At 39.8% G+C, this 25,844-nt stretch overlaps 1 protein-coding gene across 4 annotated transcripts in view; it reads right to left on the reverse strand.

Moving 5' to 3' along the window:
• Positions 1-25,844, reverse strand: part of UBAC2 (UBA domain containing 2) — a 103,516-nt gene that overhangs the window by 9,689 nt on the left and 67,983 nt on the right. For all 4 annotated transcript variants that reach the window (XM_049815623.1, XM_049815624.1, XM_049815625.1 and 1 more), the window contains 2 exons: positions 24,970-25,017; positions 10,409-10,654 (listed from right to left, as the gene is read on the reverse strand). In XM_049815623.1, coding sequence (XP_049671580.1) covers positions 10,409-10,654; positions 24,970-25,017 — 294 coding nt within the window. The remainder of the gene's footprint in view (positions 1-10,408; positions 10,655-24,969; positions 25,018-25,844) is intronic.

Consider the following 25,844-nt stretch of genomic DNA (forward strand, 5'->3'; position numbering starts at 1 on the left):
AGGGCCAGTTTCCACAACTGACAGACTCAGGCTATCTTGCACTGAGATTATCTCAGGTGACATTTTTCTTCGTCCTAAATCTTAGGTATCAGTGAGCAGCAAGCGCAGGTGCTGCTCCAAGAGGAAAGGGAATCTGAGAGCCAAGGGTGACAACAAGGCAAGCAGAGGCAGTGGCCTCACCGAAATGTGCTGTGTTCCCACAAGATCCAAGTGAGAAGAGCAAAGCAAGTCCAGTGACAGTAACCATGGTCAGCCAAAAGTCCAGACTGCTGGGCAGGTGTAGGATCAAGCCTAGAAGTCAAGTCAATGGGTCAGGAGCAGGGAGGGAGATACACTGGTTGGCACATGAGTATCCACAAAGCTCAGCAAGGACCGAGGGCGAGGATCTGAACTTAAAAGCAACTCCCAGTCAAAGTGAGTGAGGCCCCAACAAGGCTTCTCCCAGGTATTTCTAACCACAGTTCCTTCTCGCACAAGTCTGCTCCGAGGCTGAAGAGCTGTACTGTGCCAGAGCTGCCCTCAGCACAGGTAGCCAAACCCCTAGTGAGCCTGTTGGGGCACTCGGGGACACGACATAAACCAATGCCTTCCCCCAGTCAGTGCTCTGGATGGTAGCCACTTGTCACATTTTTGACGCAAAGGTAAGGTTTCTTGTTCATGTCAGCTTCCTTAGTCCAATTTTTCCATGTCCAACTGTGTGAACGTTGCAAGATTTACTAGAGCAAAAGGAATTCTTTTTTTTTTGCATTTAATTCCTCCACTGCTTTGTTTGTGCTGCAGGATGAGAGGCTCAAGGCAGCCTTCTCTGCTTACGGCATGAAAACAGTCCCAAGCTCACTGTAGTCAAGAGGCTGAAGGTCCCAGTGCCTGCAGCGGGATGCTGTGAAGAACATCTAGTCTCCATTGCCAGCTGTCATACTTGTTTTCATAGTGTTAATCAGAAACTCTGTTTTGGAAGTCCTGACTGCTGCACTACTAAAGAGAGACAAGCACTGAAAAATTCAGTCTACAGACTATCATTCATAAAAAATACTTTGTACAAATTGGTGACTGGACCCTTATTTCTGTCTGCAACATAGTCTTCCACATGTCAGCAGGAAAAACACTTGACAAAAAGACTGCTTCATTAATTATTTGACTACAAGGGTGTCGGACACACCTAAGAAAGGCCCCTATCAGCCTTTCCTCCGCCCTTACTCCTAGGTTGTAAATTTTTAACTAAAGAAAAAATCAGTTTCCTTTGGTTTAGCAGTGCAAAGACTGGGTTAATCTGTTACTGCCTGATAGGAGACAAACATACCAAGGAGACCATTTTATCGGTCTCTGATAAATCACTACTACAAGTGGATTAGGAGAACACTGGTGATGTTGGAATTTCTGTTACAGGAAGACAACAAACCGGTCCCAAGTTTAGATGACCAAAGAATGAGATTTAACAAAGGACTGGATTAAGGGAATGGGAAAATAGCAGCTCTTCATTCCAGAAAAGGTTGTAAGGAAATGCCATATTGATGACTTATTCTTGGATAGGTGCCGGGGCTTTACATACTGAAGCTGTGCTTTATGAGGTCACATCCTTGATGTCTTTTTTTGTTTTGGGTTGGGGTTTTTTTTTACGGTGTCTGGGACAATACTGTTTACAAGTATCCTCCTTTCCAACAGAATAAGGAAGAGGTATCTAGAGCTAGCAAATGTACAGCCTGCTAAAATGCCAGTTATGCCATGTCTTTTCATGTAATCTCCTTCCTCTCTTTTTGAAAAGCAGGTCTACCTGCTTCCCATATACATACCTGCTGTGGCATATTTTGTAAAAGCACTTCTTATCCAAAGCTTGACAATTAAAAATGTTGTATTATGGAGAATTAACAAATACGCAGTTAAGTAGCTGTCACATCTGCACATATTTTAATTAGACTAATTTCAAAAGAAATGAAATAAAATGTTTTATAAAAGTCCTCTTGAAAGTGATGCATGTGGTTAAGATATTTTGATAATGTTATCTCATGTATATGGTTAATGCCAACTCGCCATCTGTTTGCACAAACAGGAAGCACCTCCTGATATCTCTCCTGTTCACCTTTTCTTAACATAACAACCGCAGCAAGAGAAAAAAAAAAAAAAAGAGAAAAAAAAAAAAAAAGGAAATTGCTTTGCATTTCATCTTCTAAAGTAACATTTTTAAAATTTGCTACTCTGCATAAGAGCCATTACTTGGTACAGACATAAATATCATCTTCTTTCATATAAAGCTTCAATTTAAAAAATTTACTGAAAGCAAGAAACACTTATTTGCTTTTCAGACCTAAATTTTTCTACAAGTTATTGACTCCAAAGTACACATACTAATGATATAAACAAAGAAAAAGCATAGCCATGAATGACACAATGATACCTGCTGCCCTGAACACTGCGTAAGAAAGATCAATGGCAATGCTGAAATTTCCAGTAGCCTTATTCAAATGTCTAGCCTGCTTTTTTCCGTGAGGACAAAACTCTTCTGGGTTTTTAGGCTGTTTTGGTTTTTTTTTTTGGTTTTTTTTTTTTTTTTACTTTAATAACTTCCTTCTTTTGAAAGAGAGTAGAAATGTAACAGTATTAGTGTTCTGAGCATTGTTCTTAATGATGGAAAGACTTTTTCACCAAGGAAAGCACTACAGCAATTTCTAATGATATTCCAATTTCCTCTGGAAATTTATCCTACAGACAAATCTCTTTAGCCAAGAGGCTCTGTCTCCAACTCTTAGTTGCTGCATCCTGAACTTTGATGCCTTCACTGTCCCAGAGGAGCTCACGTTTCACAGAAGTTCAGAAATCCACATGTGGTCTTTTCTGAAGCCTGATCAGCTATTTCCTTTGAAATCTAGGAGGAACACCTTAATCTGGCCTCTGAGGCTGCCTGAGAGACAATGGAAGGCATTTCAGCACAGGCATGATGCCTTCATAGTAGCAGAAGCCAGAAATGCCAACGGGGAGGCACATCTGCTCCTTGGAAGCGAGGTGGGAAAGGCTGCCTCTGCTACGGCATTTCAGCCAGATGCAGACAGCTGTGAATGCTTCCTCGCGTACTTGTGCATGCCCAAGCTCTTGGCCCTGTAGACCACTGCTTGTCGCACACGACAGCAAGGGGTGCCACTGTCTGACTTAGACACACGACTGGCTGGCAGTAGGTGAAGAGGTATGTGGGTACTCCCAAAAACTGGCGGTTAGCTCAGAACACTGCAAGAGTCAGACTACTCTGCATTTAACCTGTTACAGTATGGGTAAATACCTATTCTGTACCAAACTGTGCATCACAGTAACATTCACTTTTCATTACTGCTGTGATGCAGTAATTCAACCAGAAAGTGATGGATCACTATGGCAAGAAGAAAGAAAGATATTTCATATCAAGCAGAAGTTGAAAGATGGCATTTTTGAGAACGGATGTTATTCATTTGTCCAACATTAGGGAAGTGTTGAGCAGAACTCTCAGACTTTGTTTGCAATAATAAATGAGGATTTGGATCTTCTCTAGACAGCAGGGACAGGTCTTCAACCACCTTTTCAAAATACTTCCTTTTCCAAACTTCCTGGCTTCCCTTGCTTGTGTTCTTCATCCAAACTGGGTTCTTGCTGGCGCTGTGACATCACAGATATGGTCACAGCTACATCAGTTGAAAACATGCATTGCATCCACGTCATACTATTGGCAGTGGGCCTTGTCACTTTTTCCCACAGAAATCTCAGGTATATATTGAAAAGTAAGTTCCCATCATCAAAAATTAATCTTGCGAGTGCCTTGTGAGAGGTGAAGCTGTCGATCGTAATCACCAGCTAAATTTTAAGGAATGACATGATTTGGAGCTGTTCATATGTTTGGCATTCAACACTTGCTGAATGAGATAATCAGGAGGGGGTGTCCAGTGAGCCAAATGCTGACGGCAGGTCCACCAGCATGAACTCGCAGTCTGTACTTGAGGAAATAATGTTAGCTCCGTTTCAGACATTTTACACAAAACAAAGACAGTTCTAATCCTTACTACATGGTTCTTTGGATGTTGACTGGTGACAGTGGACTGTCATTATAGCATTATGATTAGACAGATAAACCTTCACTCACCTCCTGTGCACAAACCTTTTCAAAGAGTAATAAGTAGAGGCTGAAAGAAAAGCGGGAAATCAGAGTTCCAAAATTGTTGACTTGACAAGCTGAGATAACAAACACCGGGCACAAAGAAAACTCAAACCCCAATTCTCCAACATACTAGCATAAACACATACCAGAGTATATAAAGGGCTAGCCTATGATGACGTAGGGAAAAAAACAGATTAGCATCCCATTTTGGGATGTAAAGATTCAAGTTCTGTCTTAGGTTGCAAATAGGAGGGGCTTCCATTTGTTGACATCTCAAAGTCAACAAATAAGGATGGTCTCATACTTGCAACACTGTTCCGCAAAACTTTTTTATCTGTTGTACCTCTTAAAGGTAGTGCATTAATGAACGACTGGTGAAACCAGCCTGCAGTTGTTACGTGCTAATATCAGAGTTCTAATCAGAAAACCTGAATACTAAGATGGACCACTTACTATCTGAACTACATGCTTCTTGTTCACTACACGCTATGGAAGATGACACTAGGAAAAAGAAATGGCCCATCAAGACTCTCTCAGTGCAGACTGGAAGGACAGCAGAAGCAGCCCTAGAATCCAATAACCAACCACCCTCAAACTGGATGCCTTATTTGCCCCATGTTCAAAGCCAGAAATGAAGTGACAGGTACAGCTAAAAAGAAACTTGCTTTCTGGAACCAGGAATTGGTCAGACAACAGAGAATTAAATACTCTGGAAACGCTTGGGGAGATTTGTACACCAGGAGGTTTTTTACGGGGAACTGCCTCAGGTTAAATTGTTAGAGGAAAAGAATACAGAACAATCACATAGGAGAATAAACATACTCTATTTCTCAAAAAATATTTCCTTCGAAATAAAACAATATTTTGCTTTAGGAAGCTGTCCAACCACTGTATCAACCACTGCTTCTCCAGGGAACTTGATTACAAATAAATCTAATTCAAAGGCTATAGCTCAAAAGCCCAGTCAGACAGAAAGAGAATTTCATAATTCCAGTCCAAGCAAAAAATGATAGTTCAAAGTGTGAGTGGTGTGCTACCAAGGAGTAGGAGTCAGAGATATTTAGCCTTGTGACTGTGACAACTGGCTGTTAATGAGACACATTCAGCTTATTCTAGTGGTACTACTAGTGTCTGTCAGCTTGTGGAATTGCCAACTTCCATGAAAAAGACAGAAAAATAAAGTGGTAGTCTGTAGAGGAGAGAGTCATAAACTGTTCATTACCTGGATCAACACACTGGAAATTCATCATTTTTAATTTCACACCTAGAATCCATGAAAAAAGTTATTCAGAAAAAGAAACCAGAAATATCTAAGGAACAGGCTGCTTCCATCCAAAGTCCTGGCTGTAAGAGCAAGAGTTTATATGGAGCCAGCAATGTATAAAGGTTGCAGAAGGTCTTCAGGGTTCAAAATGTCTGTTTGAAGGACTTGTTGTTGGTACTCAAACTTGTGAAGTTATTCAAGAAGACTTCATCAAAGTGGTATCTCTCAGTGCCAATGGGAGAGCTAAAGAATATGCTCAGGTCTGGTTCTTACACTACTTTGATAAAGCAGAAATGGACTATCTGGGAGTATATTCACTGTGGGATTTTTTTCTTCCATTGTGAATGAGGATAACATTCCTGAGGAGGAATTCTTGGTGCCAGGGGAGTCTTCACTCCATTAATCTATTTTTTTCCCAAGGTCAGGAGTTTACCACTTCCATATAACCAGAAGGTAAACGAGTGATCGAGCCTCACAGTCCTTAGTTGACAAAATGTGAAACTTGCACATTTCTCAGGATATGAGACTCCTCATAACAATAAAGCACTCAGTGTGCCTACCCACAGAGCATCCCTCCAGTGTCCCAGGAGAAAGACATCTAACAAATGAACAATTAGAGGAAGTCGCATTGTTACAGAAGTCTGGTCTTTGCAAGCAGTAGAATCTCATACAGAGATGCCGTGTGATATGAATCAAAGGAGAATCTGGCCTCACTGAAAAGTAATGGCAGCTGGAATAGAAGAACAAAAAGACAGGAGGGAAAAGACAAAATAAGCTTAAAGTGGACAATAGGGCAGAAAAGAGGTAGTGAAATGAAGATTTTCATATATGGCTGTAGGCTTATCACACAGTCTGAAGCAACCTGGTGAAGCTCTTTTCTGAGCCAAGAAATTTAAGAGAAACCAGTAAGCAGGGAACATGGTGTCTTTAACATGCTCCGCACGAATGAAGGAATAAATGCTCTGCGGATACAGAAAGCATTTTTACATGGTGAAGGGACTGAGGTTCATACACTGCCCCCACCAAATGGGCAGAGGCTCACTCGAAGGAGAAGTGGTACTTAGCTGCCAACAGAAGGCGCTGACCACCTTTTCTGCAACTTTCCAGCACCTTCCACATATCTGCCTTAAGCGACAACATTGTTGTCAATAGTACCTAGGCACAGACTCCTCCCTTATCTACTTATCTACTTGCAAAATATCTGCCAACCTCCCTCCAAGTTTCTCAATAGGAAGTGAAAGTCAAGTTGACTCCCTGCTGCCACACTGGTGCACAGATGCAGCAGCTGCTTCCCTTTTCTCACGAGGGCTTTCATTTGGGTTACAGAAAAGATAAACTTTAAAAAAATGCTGGGAAATGAAAGAGATCAAGAAACAGAAAAGTCAGGAGAGGAAGACCAAAACGTTCATTGATATTACAGTATCGAAAGGATAAAATAGTGCCCAAAGACCTCAACTACATCTTGTCCGAACAAGAGAAAGGCAGGAGGCATCCAACCCTAAAATCCTACAAGCTTCATGATGCATCAGCAAATGATTACTGGTGGTGAGACACGATGGGAGAGAACTTTCCCCAAAATGAAGAAGGATTTTGTACAGAAGCAAACACAAAGTATGGGAAACAATGGAGATGAAGGGGAAGAGATGATGAAAATGTGAGAGGAAAATGGCATAGTGGGGAATGAAAATGGGAAACTGATATGAAGGGCAAAAAGAGATCAGATAATGGGAAAAAAAGAAAAATAGGATAAATTATTTAAATTAGGAAACAGGATAGACAAAAGAGTGGGTAAGAAAAGAACTAAGAATCTAAAGTTTTAAAAGCAGTAACAAAATAGCAAGCTGGTGTTTTTTGAGGGAATGAATACATATGGTACACATTTTATCCTACTGCCTCAAAAGGTGCAGGGAGGTGATGCTCAGTAATTCTCCATTTGTGACAAGTTCATAATTTCTCAGGATTTTCCAGGGAAGAAAAAAAAGAACAGAAAGTTTTCAATATGCACGCTACCATCTGTTTAAGGGCTGTATCCACAGCAACTAGAAACCAAGACAAAAATCAGTCACCATGTAACCACACTCCCCCGAGAAACTAGCAACGTAAGATAATTTTTTGAGTTTCTAACAACATATTCAGACACAGTACCACTGAACATTTAAGGGCTAAAATGAGGTACATCAAGTAATGAAATTGGCAGTTTATGTTCAAATTCTACCCCGTACTCAACCTACTCCTCGAGGTTATGGGTGTCTGACAAGCCAGCACTCACATGCACAGCTCCATGCTTCAGGCTCCTCCAGACCAGAACACTGTAGCTAGAGAAAGACTGGGAAAGGTAAAGCTCAAAGAATTGCCAGTAAAGAAATTCTGGGATGGTTGGGGTTGGTTGGTTTTTTGTGTTGGTTTTTTTTTTTTTTTCTCATAGAAAGCATCCAAAGTGAATCTTGCTTTGGATAAAAAACCTTAGTGAACAGCAGGAAAATAAAGATAAAATTGTTTACATCCCAGTATCTTGGAGGTACAGTAAAAGCAACTTACGAGAAAAGTTTTTTGCCCCGTTTCTTTCCAGGTTATGTTTTTTTAAATTATTTTTTTAAACTCTTACTCTTTTTGTGTTGGCTTGCATAACTTGTCAGGCTCATGTTCTTCAGAATTTCTTGCAAAGACCTGAAGAATAAGCTTACTACAAAAAGCATCTATGTAAGAAAGGGGCCTCCTTATGGCCAGAACACTTTCCCACGCTGTGCGGACAATGGAGCACCATTAAAACCACCTATCACGTTCTTGTGTTCTCCTTCCATAATGCTACCAATATACAGAGAAACTTCATTGTCTCTTTTCTCAAGCAGATGAACTGAAGAGCAAAGGAGTAGGAGGAATGAGCAGAGCACCTTCTCAAGCGGCAGCTAAACAAAATTGTTGCACTATGGCATACAGAAGAAAGTTAAAGTTCACTTCCCTCACCAAACAAAACGTAAAGCCAGAGAGAAAATGTTGGTTTATCTCACTTATGGCACATTACCTACAGATAGCGTATTGGGACTCCACAAATCTGCACAATGTTCTCTGAGAATATAATTCAAGGCCATATTTGATGACTGATATACACTTTGCAGCTTTTATTATTTTCAGTTTCATAAAGAAAACCTTCCTAAGAAACTGATCTGCATTCTTTATCAGCTTGACTCCCACAGGTAAAATTATCATCTAAATTTCATCTGTAATGTGGTCTGTTCAACTCCACTGTCTTCAAATTATACCATTCCAAGCCTCTGAAGGCAAAAGAATTGCCCAAGTACAGCAGTCCGGAAAATTGTTTTCAATTTTTTAAATATTATTTTGAGATTGAAATTAGCCCGCTTTTCATTTTTACCACTTCATCTCAACATTTGTGAATGATGCTTTTCATGATTTAGTTGATGGCCAGTAAATTCTGTGACTGAGTCATTAGAAAAAAGGCTAGTTAAAAGCTTTCATGACACAACTTTTCTGAAGAACCTCTCTGAAACATTCATACATTGATCCCAATGCCTTCCGATCACTGGTTTCACAGATCTGCACTATCAGTACTGCACTCAAGTTAAATGCCAAGCATGCAGGTTGTTACTTGAAAGTGTTTCGGCAACTTGTAAAGGGAAGCATCTTACTGATGTTCAAACAATGTTCATTTATTTTATTTAAACCCCTCCACCTTTTTAAAGAAGTCTATTTGAAGTCAAACATGAAAAGACATTTTTCCACTTTCATTGTTCATAGTCTAACAAAAGGAGAAGATGAGAAGATGTTATCAACTCTTCTTTTATCATTTACCGTTCTGAACTTATTTACCACATTTTGCAATTAAAGATATATTATATAAAGATAGTCCTTCATAACTGGAAATGGCTTCTTCCTCCTATCTGAAGAAACCTGGCTGCACTCCTCCCAGCAGCTTGTAGCCCAACAGACACTTTTAATGCATTTTCTATTACAACGGCAATGTTCAAGAATTGAGTCATTTCTAGTTCAGTTCTTATGCTAAAACTGATTAATGTTCTAATGGGAATTGAGAAAAGTAGATCAGGATCTTTCCACCCGAGGAACAATTTCATCAGACTGAAACGTTAAGAAATTAAGGAAAACAAAACTATGTTATCAGTGACTGGAAACAAAGATTCATACCCCAGTTGTTGGCCAAAGCTTTATGCCATCACACCTCTGATTCTGGCAACCTATTAATGGTAACATAGCTATACCTACTTGCACTACACTACCTCGAATACAAAGAGAACTTGTGTATTAGTAGAGAGCTGTGTTTCAGACAGAGGAAACTCAGTAAAGACCTCAAATTGCTAGGCTGTGATTAAATTATGAGCAATATACGTTCACATAGAACAATGCAAGGCCTATGTTGTCCGCTAGGTTTGATAAGAGTAGTAACACATACATCTAAGATACAGGAAAAAGTGAACTGAGACATCTGCCTTGGTTTACTCCCATAAAACACCAAGTATCTGAATATCTGCATTTGCTGGTTTGACTAAAACAGAGAAAATAAAAAGCCTCTGCTATTCTATTCATTAAGGAAATAAAACAAGAGCATTAAACATGGCATTATTACATTATTCAAAGTACATCTGCAAACACATAGACAACTTTCAACCTCTCTGAAAAGGATGCTAACAATACAAATACTCAGAAGAGTCAGGAGCATTATGACTTCCTAACTTTCCACAATGGCTCTTACTAAAGATCACCAAGAGGCAATCACTTTACCTTTTAGCCTCATTTTTGGTGAAAGAATGCCAGAAGTACCGATATCCTTACAGGATTGCCTGACATTCTGCTTACACTTTGTGAAGCAGTTTTAACATATAAAGCTATATAAAACACTTAAATGCCTATTAGCAGTACAACAGTTTATGAAAAACCGATGGAGAAGAATAAAGAAATACAATCTTTTTAAGAAACAGGAACCACAAAGGATACATGAACCAAACACGTATTTTTCCTGTAACTTAACATAATCCTTACAGAACATATATCAATACCTGCTGCTGCCTTTGCCGCCTCATTTGGGCAACCTGAGACATCATGATCTGACGATCCAGTAACTCCATTCTCTGCTGCCTCTGGATGTCAACTGTTGCTCCCATTCCCACTCGAACTTCATTCATTGGTTCCGCAGATGAGAAGATTGGTTCAAGAGTCCAAGAAAATATCTTTGCTACCCAGCTGGGCACACAAAGAATTCGATGAACTTTTAATATATTGCTATTGTAGCAAATACCAGAAACCTAAAACCAAAATTGAAATGTTAAAAAAAACACACCAAAAAACCAAAAAAACTTAAATACATCAAATATACTTTGTATTTAGCTGCAGATAGCAGTTGGTCTTTCTGTTTTTTAAAGCACTTTTTTATTATACTTACCCAGAGTTCTCAGACAAGAATCAGAGAAAGGATAGGGGATTTCTTTACCTCCAACTTCCCCACAACTACAGACTGTTACTTTCTTAAATTTGTGTACTGCATTGCCTATGACTCAGAAAGCTGCTTGGAGTTTTTTGTTTCCGAATCTGAGCCCAAACCAAGAGACCCTTTCTCAAGCAGGTCAAATTCAGACAAAATTTTCATTTCTAGTAAAGGAACTGGTCAGGGTATGCTGCATGCTGACCTGAGAAGATTAAGGCTGCCCTTGAGGATGCTGAAGCATTGTAAGCACTCCCTAGAAAAACAACCCCCCCTTAAGGATTCTGCCCTCACCACCCAAATCTCTCCTTCCCATAAAAACAAAAGCAAACCCCGCTGATTTGACGTTAAATCTAGGAGTATGCACAGACTTATTCCAAAAGGATCCCATCTATCTTCTAGGAGAAAAAAAACCCCAAACAAAGGTTCAAAAACCAGTTCATTAAAAACTGTGATACTGAAAAAGCCAGTTTTTGTGATGCCCTTCTCCCATCTATAAGAAAAACACCTATTCCCTGCGTTCACACTCGTGCTTGCCTTGGGGCTTGATTTCATTTCAGATTCAGGAGGAGCAACAGAAATCCATGCGCCCCATACATAAATGGTCTACAGCAATCACTCAGCCATCATTTTAAATCCCATTACGAACCCCTAGCACTTGAGCCCAAAGTAGTCCAGCAGAAAGGCCAAAGTTCTTGCACAAACTCAGAGTCTGCATTCTGCTTTATGTCACATTTCAGTATTTGTGACTATTTACTGTCTGTTATGCCACAAGAATTATGCTATGACAACAGTGTGAAATGAACCGGAAAAGATATGAACGCCCAAAAATTCGTAAACATACCCAAACAATCCAATTATGCTAGAAGCAATGTAGAAACTCCACACCTGAGCTATTTAACTGGGGTTATTTATTTTATCTCACTGACATTTGTATATACATACCAAATGAATTGCTGCACATACAAAGACAGACAGTATACAAAAATGCAACAACATTCTTTGGGAGGGGGATATTTTTCAGATTATTTACAAGTTTATTGGTAATTATGCAGTGAGATAATGAGACCTGTAACAAAAATACATTCTGCTTTGGGAAACACTGATTTTCATTTTATTCTACTTTCATTTTATGACTTCTTTCAGGGTTGGATATAACACCAAACACAGGCTACCATTCTAAAATGAGAAAGAACAGTTTTAAACTACCCTTAATCCCTTCAACCTTTTTGTGCTACGAGGAAGGAGGTAAATGGGATGGGATAAGAGGAAGGCCATAATCTCTGGCATCATAGTGAAGGCTGCCTTCAACGAAAATTTTCTGTACTCAAAGAAAGGTCCTGACTGGACTCCAGGAATGACAGGGTGCTGGAACAGAAGCTTCTTCATGACCTCAGAAATTCTCTCCTCAGCTCTAGTGAAACTGTTCCAGATGGCTGTAAGCCCATGACCAAAACTTGTGCACATCAACTGGAAACTAAGATAGAACTACAATCGCCAAAGAGTAAGTGGAGGAAAATTCCTACCACTTCTGCAACTCATCTACTTTTGGTATGTAGTACTTGAGGTATCTACCTAGCAAGAAGGTCCCTCAGAAGCTAACCACCTGGTCCCAAGACGTAGATAGGCTCCTCACTCAAGAAAACCTAGATTACAGGGCTACCAGGAAGGTTACTTTTTTGGGAGCAAGAATTACTGAACCAGGTTGCAAATATTACACACACATTTAACCTGATGAATTCTTAGATGCAAAATGCATAAGCAGCACTAGAACCTACAAATTATGTTCCTTCCTCCCACCTTGTGTCATCAGGCTACGGAGTCAGGCCTCTTCTTTGGTCCCAGGGATTCTGCGTTCCTGGTTGCACAGGGGTAACCAGGCAGGGAAAGCGCTCCTGCTCAAAATACTTTGTCCAACATCACAACAGCATTCCCTCATGTCTTCCAAATGTCCCTCCCAGATACTGATCTCTCCCTGCTCACTCTTATCACCTCCTTTGTTAAGGTCTAATGTTTTCAGGGCACCCTAAATCTTGAAAGGGTTCAAAAAGTCACAGGAACAAAACAAAGCAAGCAGTGATAGGAAAATCTACATCTCCCTGAATGTATGACAAATCTTGACACGTGTCTGAACACATTAACCACAAACAGAATCATTTTCTTATCAACTTGAGATAGAATATACAGCAAAGAGATAGCAGTAGCATGTTTTTAGTCTCAGAACTTTAGGACTTGTTTGTCTCAGAAGGGAAAATGTACTGCAAGCAACAATTAGTAGCTGCATCAGTAGAAGCATTCTCATATTTTTCTAAGTGGGGATGGCTAACCATAGAATCACAGAATCTTTTACGTTGGAAAAGACCCTTAAGATCATCAAGTCCAACCTTTAACCAAACACTGTCAAGTCCGCCACTAAGCTAAGTCTTGCTAAGCTCCAAGTCTACACATCTTTTAAATATCTCCATGGATGGTGACTCAACCACTTCCCTGGGCAGCCTGTTCCAATGCTTGATAACCGTTTCAGTGAAGCAATTTTTCCTAATATCTAATCTAAACATCCCCTGGTGCAACCGGAGGCTGTTTCCTCTTGTCTTATTTGGGAAAAGAGACCAACAGCCACCTCATTATGCTCTCCTTCCAGGTAGTTGTAGAGAGCAAGTCTTTCCAGAGCATTTAGTCAGAAGAAAAGGCTTTGTAAGGCTAAAAGATTATGGATGCTGCTAAAATGGAGAATGGCAGTTAGCACTGTGTGTGAGACTCACACGCATGGCTCCTACCTGCCTTCCTAGCTTTACTGAGCTCATTGGAGTAGCGTGCCTGGTCTACAGCCAATGCACCAGTTGCAGTGGGCTGTCTTCTCTCTCCTTGCTCCTCAACAGCAGAGTAGTGTCTTGGCCTCTCCTTGTCCTGCCTTGGACAGAAATTCATTGCATAACCCAAACGTGTAGACTTCTGTGCTCACAAAGCAGGAAGTCGAGAAGTTTGGCAATATAAGGTTCACAGTAAAATCTAAAATAAAAAGCACCTGGTGAACGAACAAGACAAAACTGTGTGGGACTAGCAGAAGAGAGTAGTACATCTGCATCTAGTTGCCAAGAAACTTACTGTGGACAAGTAATTGTTCAGAGCAATCGTGTGAGACTGCAATTCTTCACAACTATAAACGGATGGAAGGACAGACTCAGCAGTGAAGAGCACCAAGTATACACCAGCAATCCACCTTGTTACCTGCACATCTGTTAGGATTTCAGTGCCACTCCCCTTCCTCTCTCCCCTGATTTACTATTCCAATTATAAAGCTATTAGATGGAAGTATAAGACACTTCAAAGGCTGTGCTCAGTTTTATCAAATTTTCAGGAAGTTTCAACTGGTGAGGAAGAGATAGCTATTTGCATATTTCCAATAAACCCAGAATCGAGACATTTGTAGTTAAAACAGGTCTTGTGATTCAGTCTGGTTTAGCGTCATACACTCATCTTAATGTCAAGTATTTCCAAAGTACTTCCTCTTTAGCTGGTTCATATGCAGAACTTGATATATATAATTAAACCACTCCCCCCCCCAAGCTTTGGCAAAGTATAATGTAACTTTTTACACCATTTCTGTTACAGACATGTAGTGAATTTCTAGTGTTTAAGAAAGTAAGCCAACTTTCTTTATTCAATGAAGATAAGATGATCTCATTATATCCCAACTTCAGCACTGTACATCAGATTAAAGGCCTACTTCCCCAAACAGATGAGTCTCCAGAGTATTTTAGGCTCTAAAAAGTCACCACAGAAATACATGCAGTTAAGTTCACATTGTTAGAATGGAGAATTTTTGGCTGGTAACATAAAACACATCTTAGCTGTTTTCTGTTAGTCACACCATCATAACCTACAACCTCATCCACAGTATCGTATGAGGCACAATGCTAAGCAGAGGAAATGGAGTTTGCTGGAAATTGGGTAGCATGCTGCAGTAAAAAGTGTGCTTACATTTTTTCAGTTTCTTAACATCATGGCTTAGTACTACTGGTCCTTCACATAAAGTTCCCTAACCTCTTCCCGCCCCTGTATAAAGCCCAACTTCCCCTCCCCTTCCCTCATGCCCCTCCAAAGTTGTATACTTTTTAGAAAAAGGAAGTAGCTGTAGTTTCTCTTTTACATTAGGTAAACCGAACATGGAACCTCTCCAATATTTTACATGACAAAGACATGTATGTTCCACTACTGACTGAGATATTTAAAATCATTGTACTTGATTAACACTAAAAAAGGAAATCAAATGGAAAAAACAGTAGGCAGATTGGTGTAGAAAATGAAGTTGAAAATTATTTTGCCTAATGGTTAGAAATTGACAGCAAATACTCAATTATTTTGTTCTGAATAGTTTAAATATAGTCATCATATGTATTCAAGACTTTGCTATTTTCAGATATCAACAAATTGAGAGCAAATAGCAGTATACTTAAGGTGAAGTGACATTTTTATACCTATTTTATCTGCTTTATCTTTAGTACATTCTGAATTCTATACAGCTAGAATCAAAACAAGGGGTTAAAGTTTGTGTCAAGATTCTGTATTTACCTTGATTAGAGAAACACATTTATCAAACCAAGAGAGATGGTGCAAAAATCACCCAACAAATAAAACCACTACACATGTATTTTCAACTTGTAGTTATAACCTGCAATGTAACTGTAACACAACAGATTATTTTGTTTGGTTTTTTTCTGCAGAAATAGTTAGTAAGAGTATAAACAGCTTTTTGCAACAGTTAGCTTGACAGAAAAAACATAATAATAATAATAATAATAATAATAATAATAAACTAATTCCCTTCAATTTCCTTCCCAGTTGACTGGGCTCATAAATTTCCCAGATACCCTGAATTTTTTTTTCTTCAGAGTCCATCAATGCTATCTACATTGGTCAGGTGCAGTCATTATCAGATCTCAATCATTCTTTGTTTATGTGCAAGCATGGCTGTACTGCTATTTCAGCACAGTACATCTATTCCTAACTTGTACTTGTGACCTAAGGATAGGTTCCCTCGGGTTTCTGCTAAAGTTCTGCAGGCGATCGTCATCATATTGTTAACCAAACCTCTTTACATAAAAGACATAGGAAAACTAGGGAAAATGTGAGCCCTCTCTGGAATGAAACAGGAGACCTGGTTACTCAGGACATGGAGAAGGTTGAGGTACTCAATGACTTTTTTGCCTCAGTCTTCGCCAGCAAGTGCTCCAGCCGCACCGCCCAAGTCGCAGAATGCAAAGGCAGGGATTGGGAGAATGAAGAACCACCCACTGTAGGAGAAGATCAGGTTCAAGACCATTTAAGGAACCTGAAGGTGCACAAGTCCACAGGACCTGACGAGGTGCATCAGCGGATCCCGAGGGAACTGGCGTATGAAGAGGCTAAGCCACTCACCATTGTATTTGAGAAGTTGTGGCAGTCTGGGGACGTTCCCGCTGACTGGAAAAGGGGAAACATAACCCCCATTTTTAAAAAGGGAAAAAAGGAAAACCCAGGAAACTACAGGCCAGTCAGTTTCACCTCTGTGCCTGGCAAGATCATGGAGCAGATCCTCCTGGAAACTATGCTAAAGCACATGGAAAATAAGGAGGTCATTGGTGACAGCCAACATGGCTTCACTAAGGGCAAATCATGTCTGACAAATTTGATGGCCTTCTAGGAAGGGGTTACAGCATTGGTGAATAAGGGAAGAGCAACTGACATCATCTACCTGGACTTGTGCAAAGCATTTGACACTGCCCCACACAACATCCTTGTCTCTAAATTGGAGAGACATGGATTTGACAGGTGGACTGCTCGGTGGATAAGGAATCGGCTGGATGGTCGCACTCAAAGGGTTGCAGTCATCAGCTTGATGTCCGAGTGGAGAGCAGTGATGAGTGGCATTCCTCAGGGGTTGGTATAGGGACCAGCGCTGCTTGGCGACATCAAGCTGTGTGGTGCTGTTGACACGCTGGAAAAAAGGGATGCCATCCAGAGGGACCTTGATAGGCTTGAGAGGTGGGCCCATGCAAACCTCCTGAAGTTCAACAAGGCCAACTGCAAGGTTCTGCACATGGGTCGAGGCAATCCCAAGCACAAATACAGGCTGAGCAGAGAATGGACTGATAGCAGCCCTGAGGAGAAGGACTTGGAGGTGTTGGTTGACAAGAAGCTCAACGTGACCCAGCAATGTGCGCTTGCAGCCCAGAATGCCAACCGTATCCTGGGCTGTATCAGAAGAAGCATGACCAGCAGGTTGAGGGAGATGATTCTTCCCCTCTACTCCGCTCTGGTGAGACGCCACCTGGAGCACTGCGTCCAGTTCTGGGGCCCCAACATGAGAAGGACATGGACCTGTTGGAGTGAGTTCAGAGGAGGGCCACAAAGATGATCAGAGGGGTGGAGCACCTCTCCTATGGAGACAGGCTGAGTGAGTTCGGGTTGTTCAGCCTGGAGGCTCTGGGGAGACTTTATAAGCAGCCTTCCAGCACCTAAAGGGGTCCGACAAGAAAGCCAGAGAAGGACTTTTTACAAGGGCATGTAGTGATAGGACAAGGGGTAATGGCTTTAAACTGAAAAAGGGTAGATTTAGATTAGATATAAGGAAGAAATTCTTCACTGTGAGGGTGGTGAGGCACTGGAACAGGTTGCCCGGAGAGCTTGTGGATGCCCCATCCCTGGAAGTGTTCAAGGCCATGGATGGGGCTCTGAGCAACCTGGTCTAGTGGAAGGTGTCCCTGCCCATGGCAGGGGGGTTGGAACTAGATGATCTTCAAGGTCCCTTCCAACCCAAACCATTCTACGATCATGATTGGATTAATCTACCTCAACACAGACATCTGCAATTTAAAAGGCTACTTATGAGCTGGTTGTTTGAAGTTGGTTTCATAGTCAACAGAGAGAAACGGGCACCGTTAAGATGTGACTCATCCTATGGCAAATGTCTCCAAGGACGCACACAGCTGAATTACTCTCACAGATTCTCGCTCTAAACAATGGTAGCATTGCAGCCATGATGGAGTACATGTACAGCCTAGAAAAGCTTGATAGAAGCAATCTACCTCTTACTGAACTAGTTGGCACAGTTGACCAAGTAGACTAGATTTGGGGCACACAAACTCTTCCTCAGATCTGAGAGAGAAGCTGAGAAGTTATAAGTGAAATACAAACTTAAAACTAAAATCCATTTTTCTACAGGATCTCAGAAGCTGTGGATATAAAAGAGAAAATATCTTATAACACATTATTACCTTCTCCCCTCCTTTCGCAATATTTTCTTCTTCTTCCAGAATTGGAAGTATCTGCACCTCCCTCCTCCCCAGACAATTACAACCTCACTTCCACACTAACATCCCCTGTATGCCAGGTGCATCAACTACTTTTCTTTTCAGATGCATTAACTGATGCAGGAGTAAGTACTGTCAGCTTAGTCAGTTGTCATGTGTTTACACGTAGCAAGTTGTCTAAGCTCCCACCACAGAGGAAATTAAGTCAATAGAGTCAGTAGAATGTAGAGACACTCATCTCAAATTAAGTCACCAACAGTCACTCAACTGAATATTGACCATTGCCCACATGCAGATACCTCATGTTAGTTTTGGGTGGTATTCAGCACATCTGTTAGCTTACATACGGATATCTGCACCTGTCCTAAAGTCAGGAGACAAAAAGACAATGCTTCTTTTTCATTTCCTAATCTCTGTTATTCTATTGCTTATCCATTTCTTATTTCAGGCTATACGCTTCACAACCTATACGCTGAGCTTCCTGAACTGCGTTGTCAGCAAGCAGGTCGAGGGAAGTGATCCTTCCTCTTGCCTCCGCACTAGCGAGGCTGCACCTGGAGTACCGTGTCCAGTTCTGCACTCCCCGGCATGGGAAAGACATGGACTTGCTGAAGCAAGTCCAGTGCAAGGCCACAAAGATGATCAAGGGACTGGGAGCATCCCTCACATGACGAGAGGCTAAGAGAAGTGGGACTGTGGCCTGCAGAAGGGAAGGCTCGGGGGGATTTTATCGAAATATATAAATGCCTGAAGGGGGAGAATGAAGAGGAGGGAGCAGGCTTTTCTCAGTGGTGCCCAGTGACAGGAGCAGAGGCAACGGGCACAAACTGAAACACAGGAGGTTCCCTCTGAAAAATCAGGAAACACTTTGTCACTATGAGGGTGACCGTGCACCGGCACAGGTTGCCCAGGGAGGTTGTGGGGTCTCCATCCTCGGAGATATTCAAAAGCTGTCTGGACATGGTCCTGGGCAACCCGTTCTGGGTGGCCCTGCCTGAGCAGGGGGGTTGGACCAGATGTCAGCCTCAGTGATTCTGTGACCCGCCTTAATACTTGGTCTTTGGTGGGCAGTTCTATCAGTGAAGGGGAATCACATCAGTTACACATAAAATACATGTTTTTATTTAGGAAAGTACTTACGCATAGGCAGAATTTTTAGTAAGTGAGTAGTCTCACTGATACTAGCAATACTACTCATACATATATTGTAAAACCAATGTCAAATATTCAGAAATCACAACTCAAGTTCCAAAAAGTCACTAGCAAGATTGTCTTAAAATCGTAAGGGTTTAAAAAACAACCAACCAACAACAACCCCCCAACTTTCCTTCATGATTTCTAAGCCTTAGGGACATTCTTTTGGATTTTGAAGTGGTAGTTTACACAAAGGTTAAAAGCTTATTTTACTACAATGAAAGCTGACATTCCCAAAAAATCTTTTGACTCCTTGAGCTAGGACTTCAAGAAACACTGACAAGAAAAAGAAGAAAAAGAAAAGAAATCAAAAGCTTTGGTAACACTTTCTGCATCTTTACAAACTTTCCTGAAAAAGAGCTGTAGTTACCCATATAATCCAAAAAAGACCCTGTAGTACTGGTGTTTTAATTTTGAGTATCAGGTCTTGAAATTTTATCCTGGTAAATTTTTTTTTTTTTTTTTTTTTGCATCTTTTATACAGCAACTATTAATGCTATTGTGAGTGCACTAGATTTTACTTTACACAAAAACAATATTCAAAACGGTAACACATCATTTAATTATTTCTTAATTTTCATAATTCTAGTAAGTTTTGCCATCACTATAGCTTTTCATAAATTCTAAATTTAAAAGAATGAATTAAAAATGTGATTTCGGTTATTGCAAATAATTAACTTTTATCTATCCTGAACTCCAATTCAAATATTGCTTGGCTATAAATCAACAGCACAAAAAACAATTAATGCATAACTTTCATATATTTTTTTAGATTATCCAAACTCAATCCTATTAGACTGACTCTCTTCTGTGTCACCAAAGGAATACCATAAGACATTTAACTAGATATAAGTAGACTTACTTGAATCACCACTTATAATTATACAATTACAAAGAATTCAAAGCATATCAGACTTTGACATTGACTAAAGATCTACATAAGACTAAATGTAGATGACTGGAGGATGTCCGGAATAACCGGAGGATGAAGGAGGACACATGGCAGGACATGAATGTGGCAGTAACTGCATACTACATTATCAGGTTCTGATCAAAGATTAAAGATTCTCTTTGAGAAAGTCAGCACGTATTCAATACTAATTTTAAGTATGTAGAAGGGATGATATTTTAAGTGTCAATACTGCACTCTGTGTGGGGGGTAATACAAATGCTTCTGCATACCCTTCAAAACTTTTTTTTAAAACAACAAAAAGAATTCAGTAAGGATTGTTCAAAATCACTCAAGAAAGATGTGGAAGAAGAATTATAACAACAAGAAAAATCAATGAGTCTTAGGTCTGATCAGATATTAACTACATAATGTTACTTTTAAGACAAGAACTAAAAAAATGAAAGTCTGGTTTAAATATTTTGCTTCCCAGCCAAACACATCTTATCCTGTAAATGCCGATCCTAAAGAATAGGAACTCACTATAGAAAAATACCTCAGCTGAATGAATAACAGAAAGGGTGAATGAAGTTCTTAAGAAACAGAACTCAAAACAATCCAAAGTATGCTGTGGAGCATTTAACAACAGATACCTGTAGTCTGTGTAAAACCAAGTCAGCAATTTCAAAGAAATATGAATAAGAACTAAAGCATTCAAAAATCAGAACTGAAATTAAAACCAAGCACTCAACACTGTCTGAACTTTCTATCTTAACCTTAAGCCTTTAAAGTACATGTTCTAAATTACAGATTCTCTACAGTTTTCCAATATCTGAAGTATAAGAAGTGCAACTTTTCATACAACCTGAGAAAAGTAAATCACAGAGTAGCACAGAAACAATGCAGAAAGCTGTTGCATTTGGCTTAGTGAAATCTGCAAAGTAAACAGGGTTTTAGAAACTTCAGCATTTGTAAGGTTAAGACAATTTCCATTTCCTAAGGTTTGAACTGAACTTTACACAAATTCAAGGCAGCTCACAGAAGATTTGGGGTATTCCAGATTTTGAACTTTACGCAGCAGAGATCACCTTGCAAATAAATAAAGAAATGACACAAGGTAAGAAGAAAGAGGCTACAACACTAAAATCACAGAAATGGTCTGAAAGATACCTTTCCCCTATGAAATACAGCCCTAGCTACAAGGTTAGCAGAAACCGTGGCATGTGATCTGTATGACAGCAACGTTATACTAATGAGTGGAGGGAACTGCATGTCCCAGTGAGCTTCTCTCATCTGCTGGTACCAACCTGAGCTTACTTCTTAAAGCAGGTATGGTGTAGCTATGATTGATTGAGCAAGCCTCGACATGCCCCTCAAATTTCAATCCTGCAAGAGTATAGCAATGAGGGATGTAAGCTGAGAACCCAAGAGGGGGCGGGGAGGGAAGGGGAAAGAAGATGGGTTGCTATGTATGTGTCCAATGAAACACTCAAGTGGATACCACTTTCTAAGGTGTTTTAAATGTTTTAAAGAAAAAAAATAGTAGTGAAACTGCTTCTAGCCTGCACTAAACTGAGTGATATACATTACATGGAAGCACTTCTGTAAACAACTGTTGAAAGAATTTCTGGCTTAAGACTCAAATGCAAATAGGCTGTATGACTTTCATGATACGTCTCCAACTCTAATATGAAGTTTCCTAATTTTATGACATAAACCCCACCCTATCATAAGAAACAAATCTGGACTGTATGTACCAAGTATGGTATATTCCTGGCAAAACAAATCACAAGAAACTAAATTAGTCTCATAAATCATAAGAATAACAACATTACAGATTTCTGATTACATCAGATTTGTGAATTTGTTTACAGTCTACTTTTTAAATTCTCCCCTTTTTGTAAATAAGCATCATGTATTTAAACAGGATGTTTTACAACACAGCAGCAACTGAAATTACCAGGCCCATACTGACATAACAAAAGAATGGTAATTGAGAGGTACTCCACTTTCATCTGGAGAGTAAAGAAGCTGCCTTTAAGAGTGTATTCCTATGTTGATTCAAAATTAGAGAACTAGGAAGATATACCTCATGGCAAAGACAGACACAGTAGACCTTTTGTATTCCAATAACAAAACACATGCTGTCATCTCTGTAACTGAGAGCGATCCAGCATCAAACTACCAATTGTCTAAAATTCCCCATAACCAGGCACATTACATCAATGCCTACCTGCATACATGAGACTCATACACACAAGCAAACACATTTCTGTAATGATGGCATGGCTCAAAACCACTGAAAACAAGAATTCAAGGCAGTACAGTTCCCAGTTGTTCTACACCCTGCCTGGAATTTACAGGGAAGTGTTAACAGCATTAGATGAACAGCAAGGATGAACACAGAAATCAGTCTCCAGTGCCACATCTTGTACCTGGAAAGTCAGATCCCATTTAGTCTAAGAGTGTTCATTACATGTCAAAATATAAATTGTGAGAATTTAAATTAATGTTAACCGGGAACATGGTGGAGAAAGTGGAAACTGACAACAATTCAGAAATTGTGCCAGCGCCATCCATTTTAATACTCCACATAAGCAGAAGTGCAACAAAAGCTAAATTGCAGAACAGCTTCCATATACAGTCATACGGGGGTCTAAGTGATCATTAGAGCTAAAAATACAGACAGTGAAGCCTCTAACAGGCAATGAACTAGTGACTAGGTATCACACCTAGCTGACTTGATGTTCATGCATTTACTCAGCCTTTTTGTACAAATACATGAAAATTTGATTAACAAAGATATAATATGTTAGAAAACATCAAGAGCAGTGAGAATTACAAAAATACATAGGTTGTTGGAATGTCTTAACGTTGATTTGACAACCTACATATTTCTGTAATTGTACGTATACATATGTTATCAAGTATCTACACTTGCAGTGCTAGAAGGTACCTTTACAGTGTTTCATATCCCTCTTCAGATTATTTAATATACTGTGAAATTTTACTCCTATACCAAGTTTTCTCAAAAGATGCCAAATTATTATTTCTAACAGAGGAGAAAAAGAGACTTCTTATTCACAGGAGTGCGACACATATGCTGTGCAAAAAATGGCTGAAATTCCTAACTTGAACTTCTTTCCAGATTGTAGGACTTATTACAAAATGGTAGAGTGCAGCTCTCCGCTTGCTGCAGAAAAAATTGAGACTGAAAACACATCATCATTGATGATGACTTAATTTATGCTGACTGAAGCAATATGAAAACTTCAAATTATTTTTTAAGCCTTCCTGTGACACAGAGAAAGCTCAGTTTATTCCTATGGACTTATACCTATGTAAAACACAGTGTCAACCTGCAATCAAAAAAAAGTTCATTTATGAAAAAGAATCCTAAGAATGTTGCATTATACAATGGAATAAAACTGTACACTAAAAGGGAATCAAAATAAGAATCGCATAATATATTATGAAAAAAAAGCAAACAACCAAACCTATTTGAGCCATTCTTTATAAGTCTGTATAACCAAGTACACATACAGTTCCTGCAACCCGGAAAGAGGGAGTTAAATTGCCTTTCCTTTTCCTTCCTTTCCTTTCCTTCCCTCTCTAACGAACACCTGTTCAAAAGGAAGGGCTATTAAAAGAGCCAGAAGAGTAACAGGAAGGGTAGTATGTTTGGAGGAAGTCACAGATCCTTAGGTGGGCACAGAGGCTTGGGCTGATCTGCAGGATAGCAAAATTCTGGTCTGTTAGTTGCACTGTATTCATCGATATTTATGGTCAGACCGAATTGCTGAGCAGACTTCATTATTTACTGCTCCGTCACTCCTGTTAGTTATCCTGTGAGCTCACAGAATATTTTGGAACAGTCAATGCAAATGCTAAGAGACCAAACTACTGAGTTATAGCAGCTTTATGTGAAGTGTCCACATGCATTTCACTCTAAGCTCACCATAAATTCAAATTAGTAGGTTCTAAATAGCAAGGCCACAATTTAAGTTCTTAAGATTGCATCAACTTAATAATGACTTTCTTTGGAAGAGGTGGCACTTTCACTGTTTGAAAAGCAGACAGTATTTTGGGTGAAAAAATCAGAGTCTGAGCTCCTAATTTCTAAGTCTGTAAAATTTTAAAAGAAGCTTATCAGTATCTAACAATCTGGAAGATTTAGTACAACCTGTTTTAGCACTAAGTGCCTTAGTACCAAGAACAGAGTCAGAAAGGAAAAAGACAGACCACACCGACTTTATCTGAGTGGTGTGAAGAAAGTGATTTTGCACCCTTACTGCCATTACCATAGTGAGAAACGGCTACACTACAGATGTCCTATGAGAACAGCAAAACATGAAAAATCCTCACAGCAAAGTTGTTAAAAGTTGCTTTTTGGAATAAAAGCTTGAGGCTTGCTGAAAACTGAAAAAAAAGCCCCCAACCAATAGGGTAAACATTTCCAGCATTTCCTCAATAGCCTCATTTGTAGTTGTGGGTCTAAAGCTATATCCATAGCAATAAAATTAACTCGGAGAGCAGTGGCACCCTGCAAATATTAACCAGCTCTTTCGTTGTCTGTCAGTTTATCACCCGCCAGCTAGTGCTTTACACCTTTGGAAGTTGAAGACGAAAACTTTCTACTTACCATCACAAATAAAAATATTACTCAGTAATTTCAGTTCTTTTTGAGTCCAAATATACTGCACTGATTGTATACATAACAGAGTGTTTTAAGCAACACATGATTTTTAAAACAGTAAGACTTACCAATCCACTTAAGGCTAAAATCCAGATGTAGGAACCAGAGGTTAAGAGCTAGAAGACAAGAGCAGTGATTTAAAATTTTAATTTTACAAAGCTGTTGTTGTCCGAACTACTATCTTGCAATATTATATAGGCTATGTACTTATCATGACAATGGGAGAAGTCAGACACTTATCTCTATTAAAATTCAGTTTAACATTAAAAAAAGATGTATTCCAGAAGCAGCAGAAGTGGAAAAAACACAGGGATCCAACAATTGTTCTCCTTCTACGGAACAATACATTTTATTTTCATATAGCGTACTAAGTATAACAGGATGTCAGTTATAGGCTGCACAGAAAAACAAGTCTGAAAGATAGACTGAAGCAAAGGAAATGACTCAGCAGCAATAGGAGAAGAGTTCCAAGCAGGGCAGGCAAGTGAAGCTCTTAGATGTGCAGTCACGGACAGACTAAGCATGAGCATCAAAATTAAAGAAATAAAATTCTCACCCAGCGGCCTATTTGTCGACATGAAATCACAGAAATATGTTGGAGTGAATTTTTAAGAAAATCCTGATAAGCCAACAGGGCAGCCCATTGTTTCTAGTAACGTGATTAATCACCGGGAAAAGGTTATTACCAACTGGAAAAATAGGCTGAAAATTAGACTGATGCTGGTTCCTAAAATAGTTCTGCAAGATGCTGAATGAATCATGAGAACACCTTCCCTCTAGACTTCTGACTATGGAAGGAGTGACTTGAGATAAGGGCAGAGTTTACAGAGGAGGAGAAGGCAAATGACTTTTCCCTCAGCCTCTGTGTGATGGCAGCAACCGTTCTGTACGCAGGAGGGAAAGATCCAGTGAAGATACAGTGATTAGTAACAGCGGTGATCTG

This window comes from Accipiter gentilis, chromosome 13 (assembly GCF_929443795.1).
Source record: "Accipiter gentilis chromosome 13, bAccGen1.1, whole genome shotgun sequence".
Classification (NCBI taxonomy): domain Eukaryota; kingdom Metazoa; phylum Chordata; class Aves; order Accipitriformes; family Accipitridae; genus Astur; species Astur gentilis.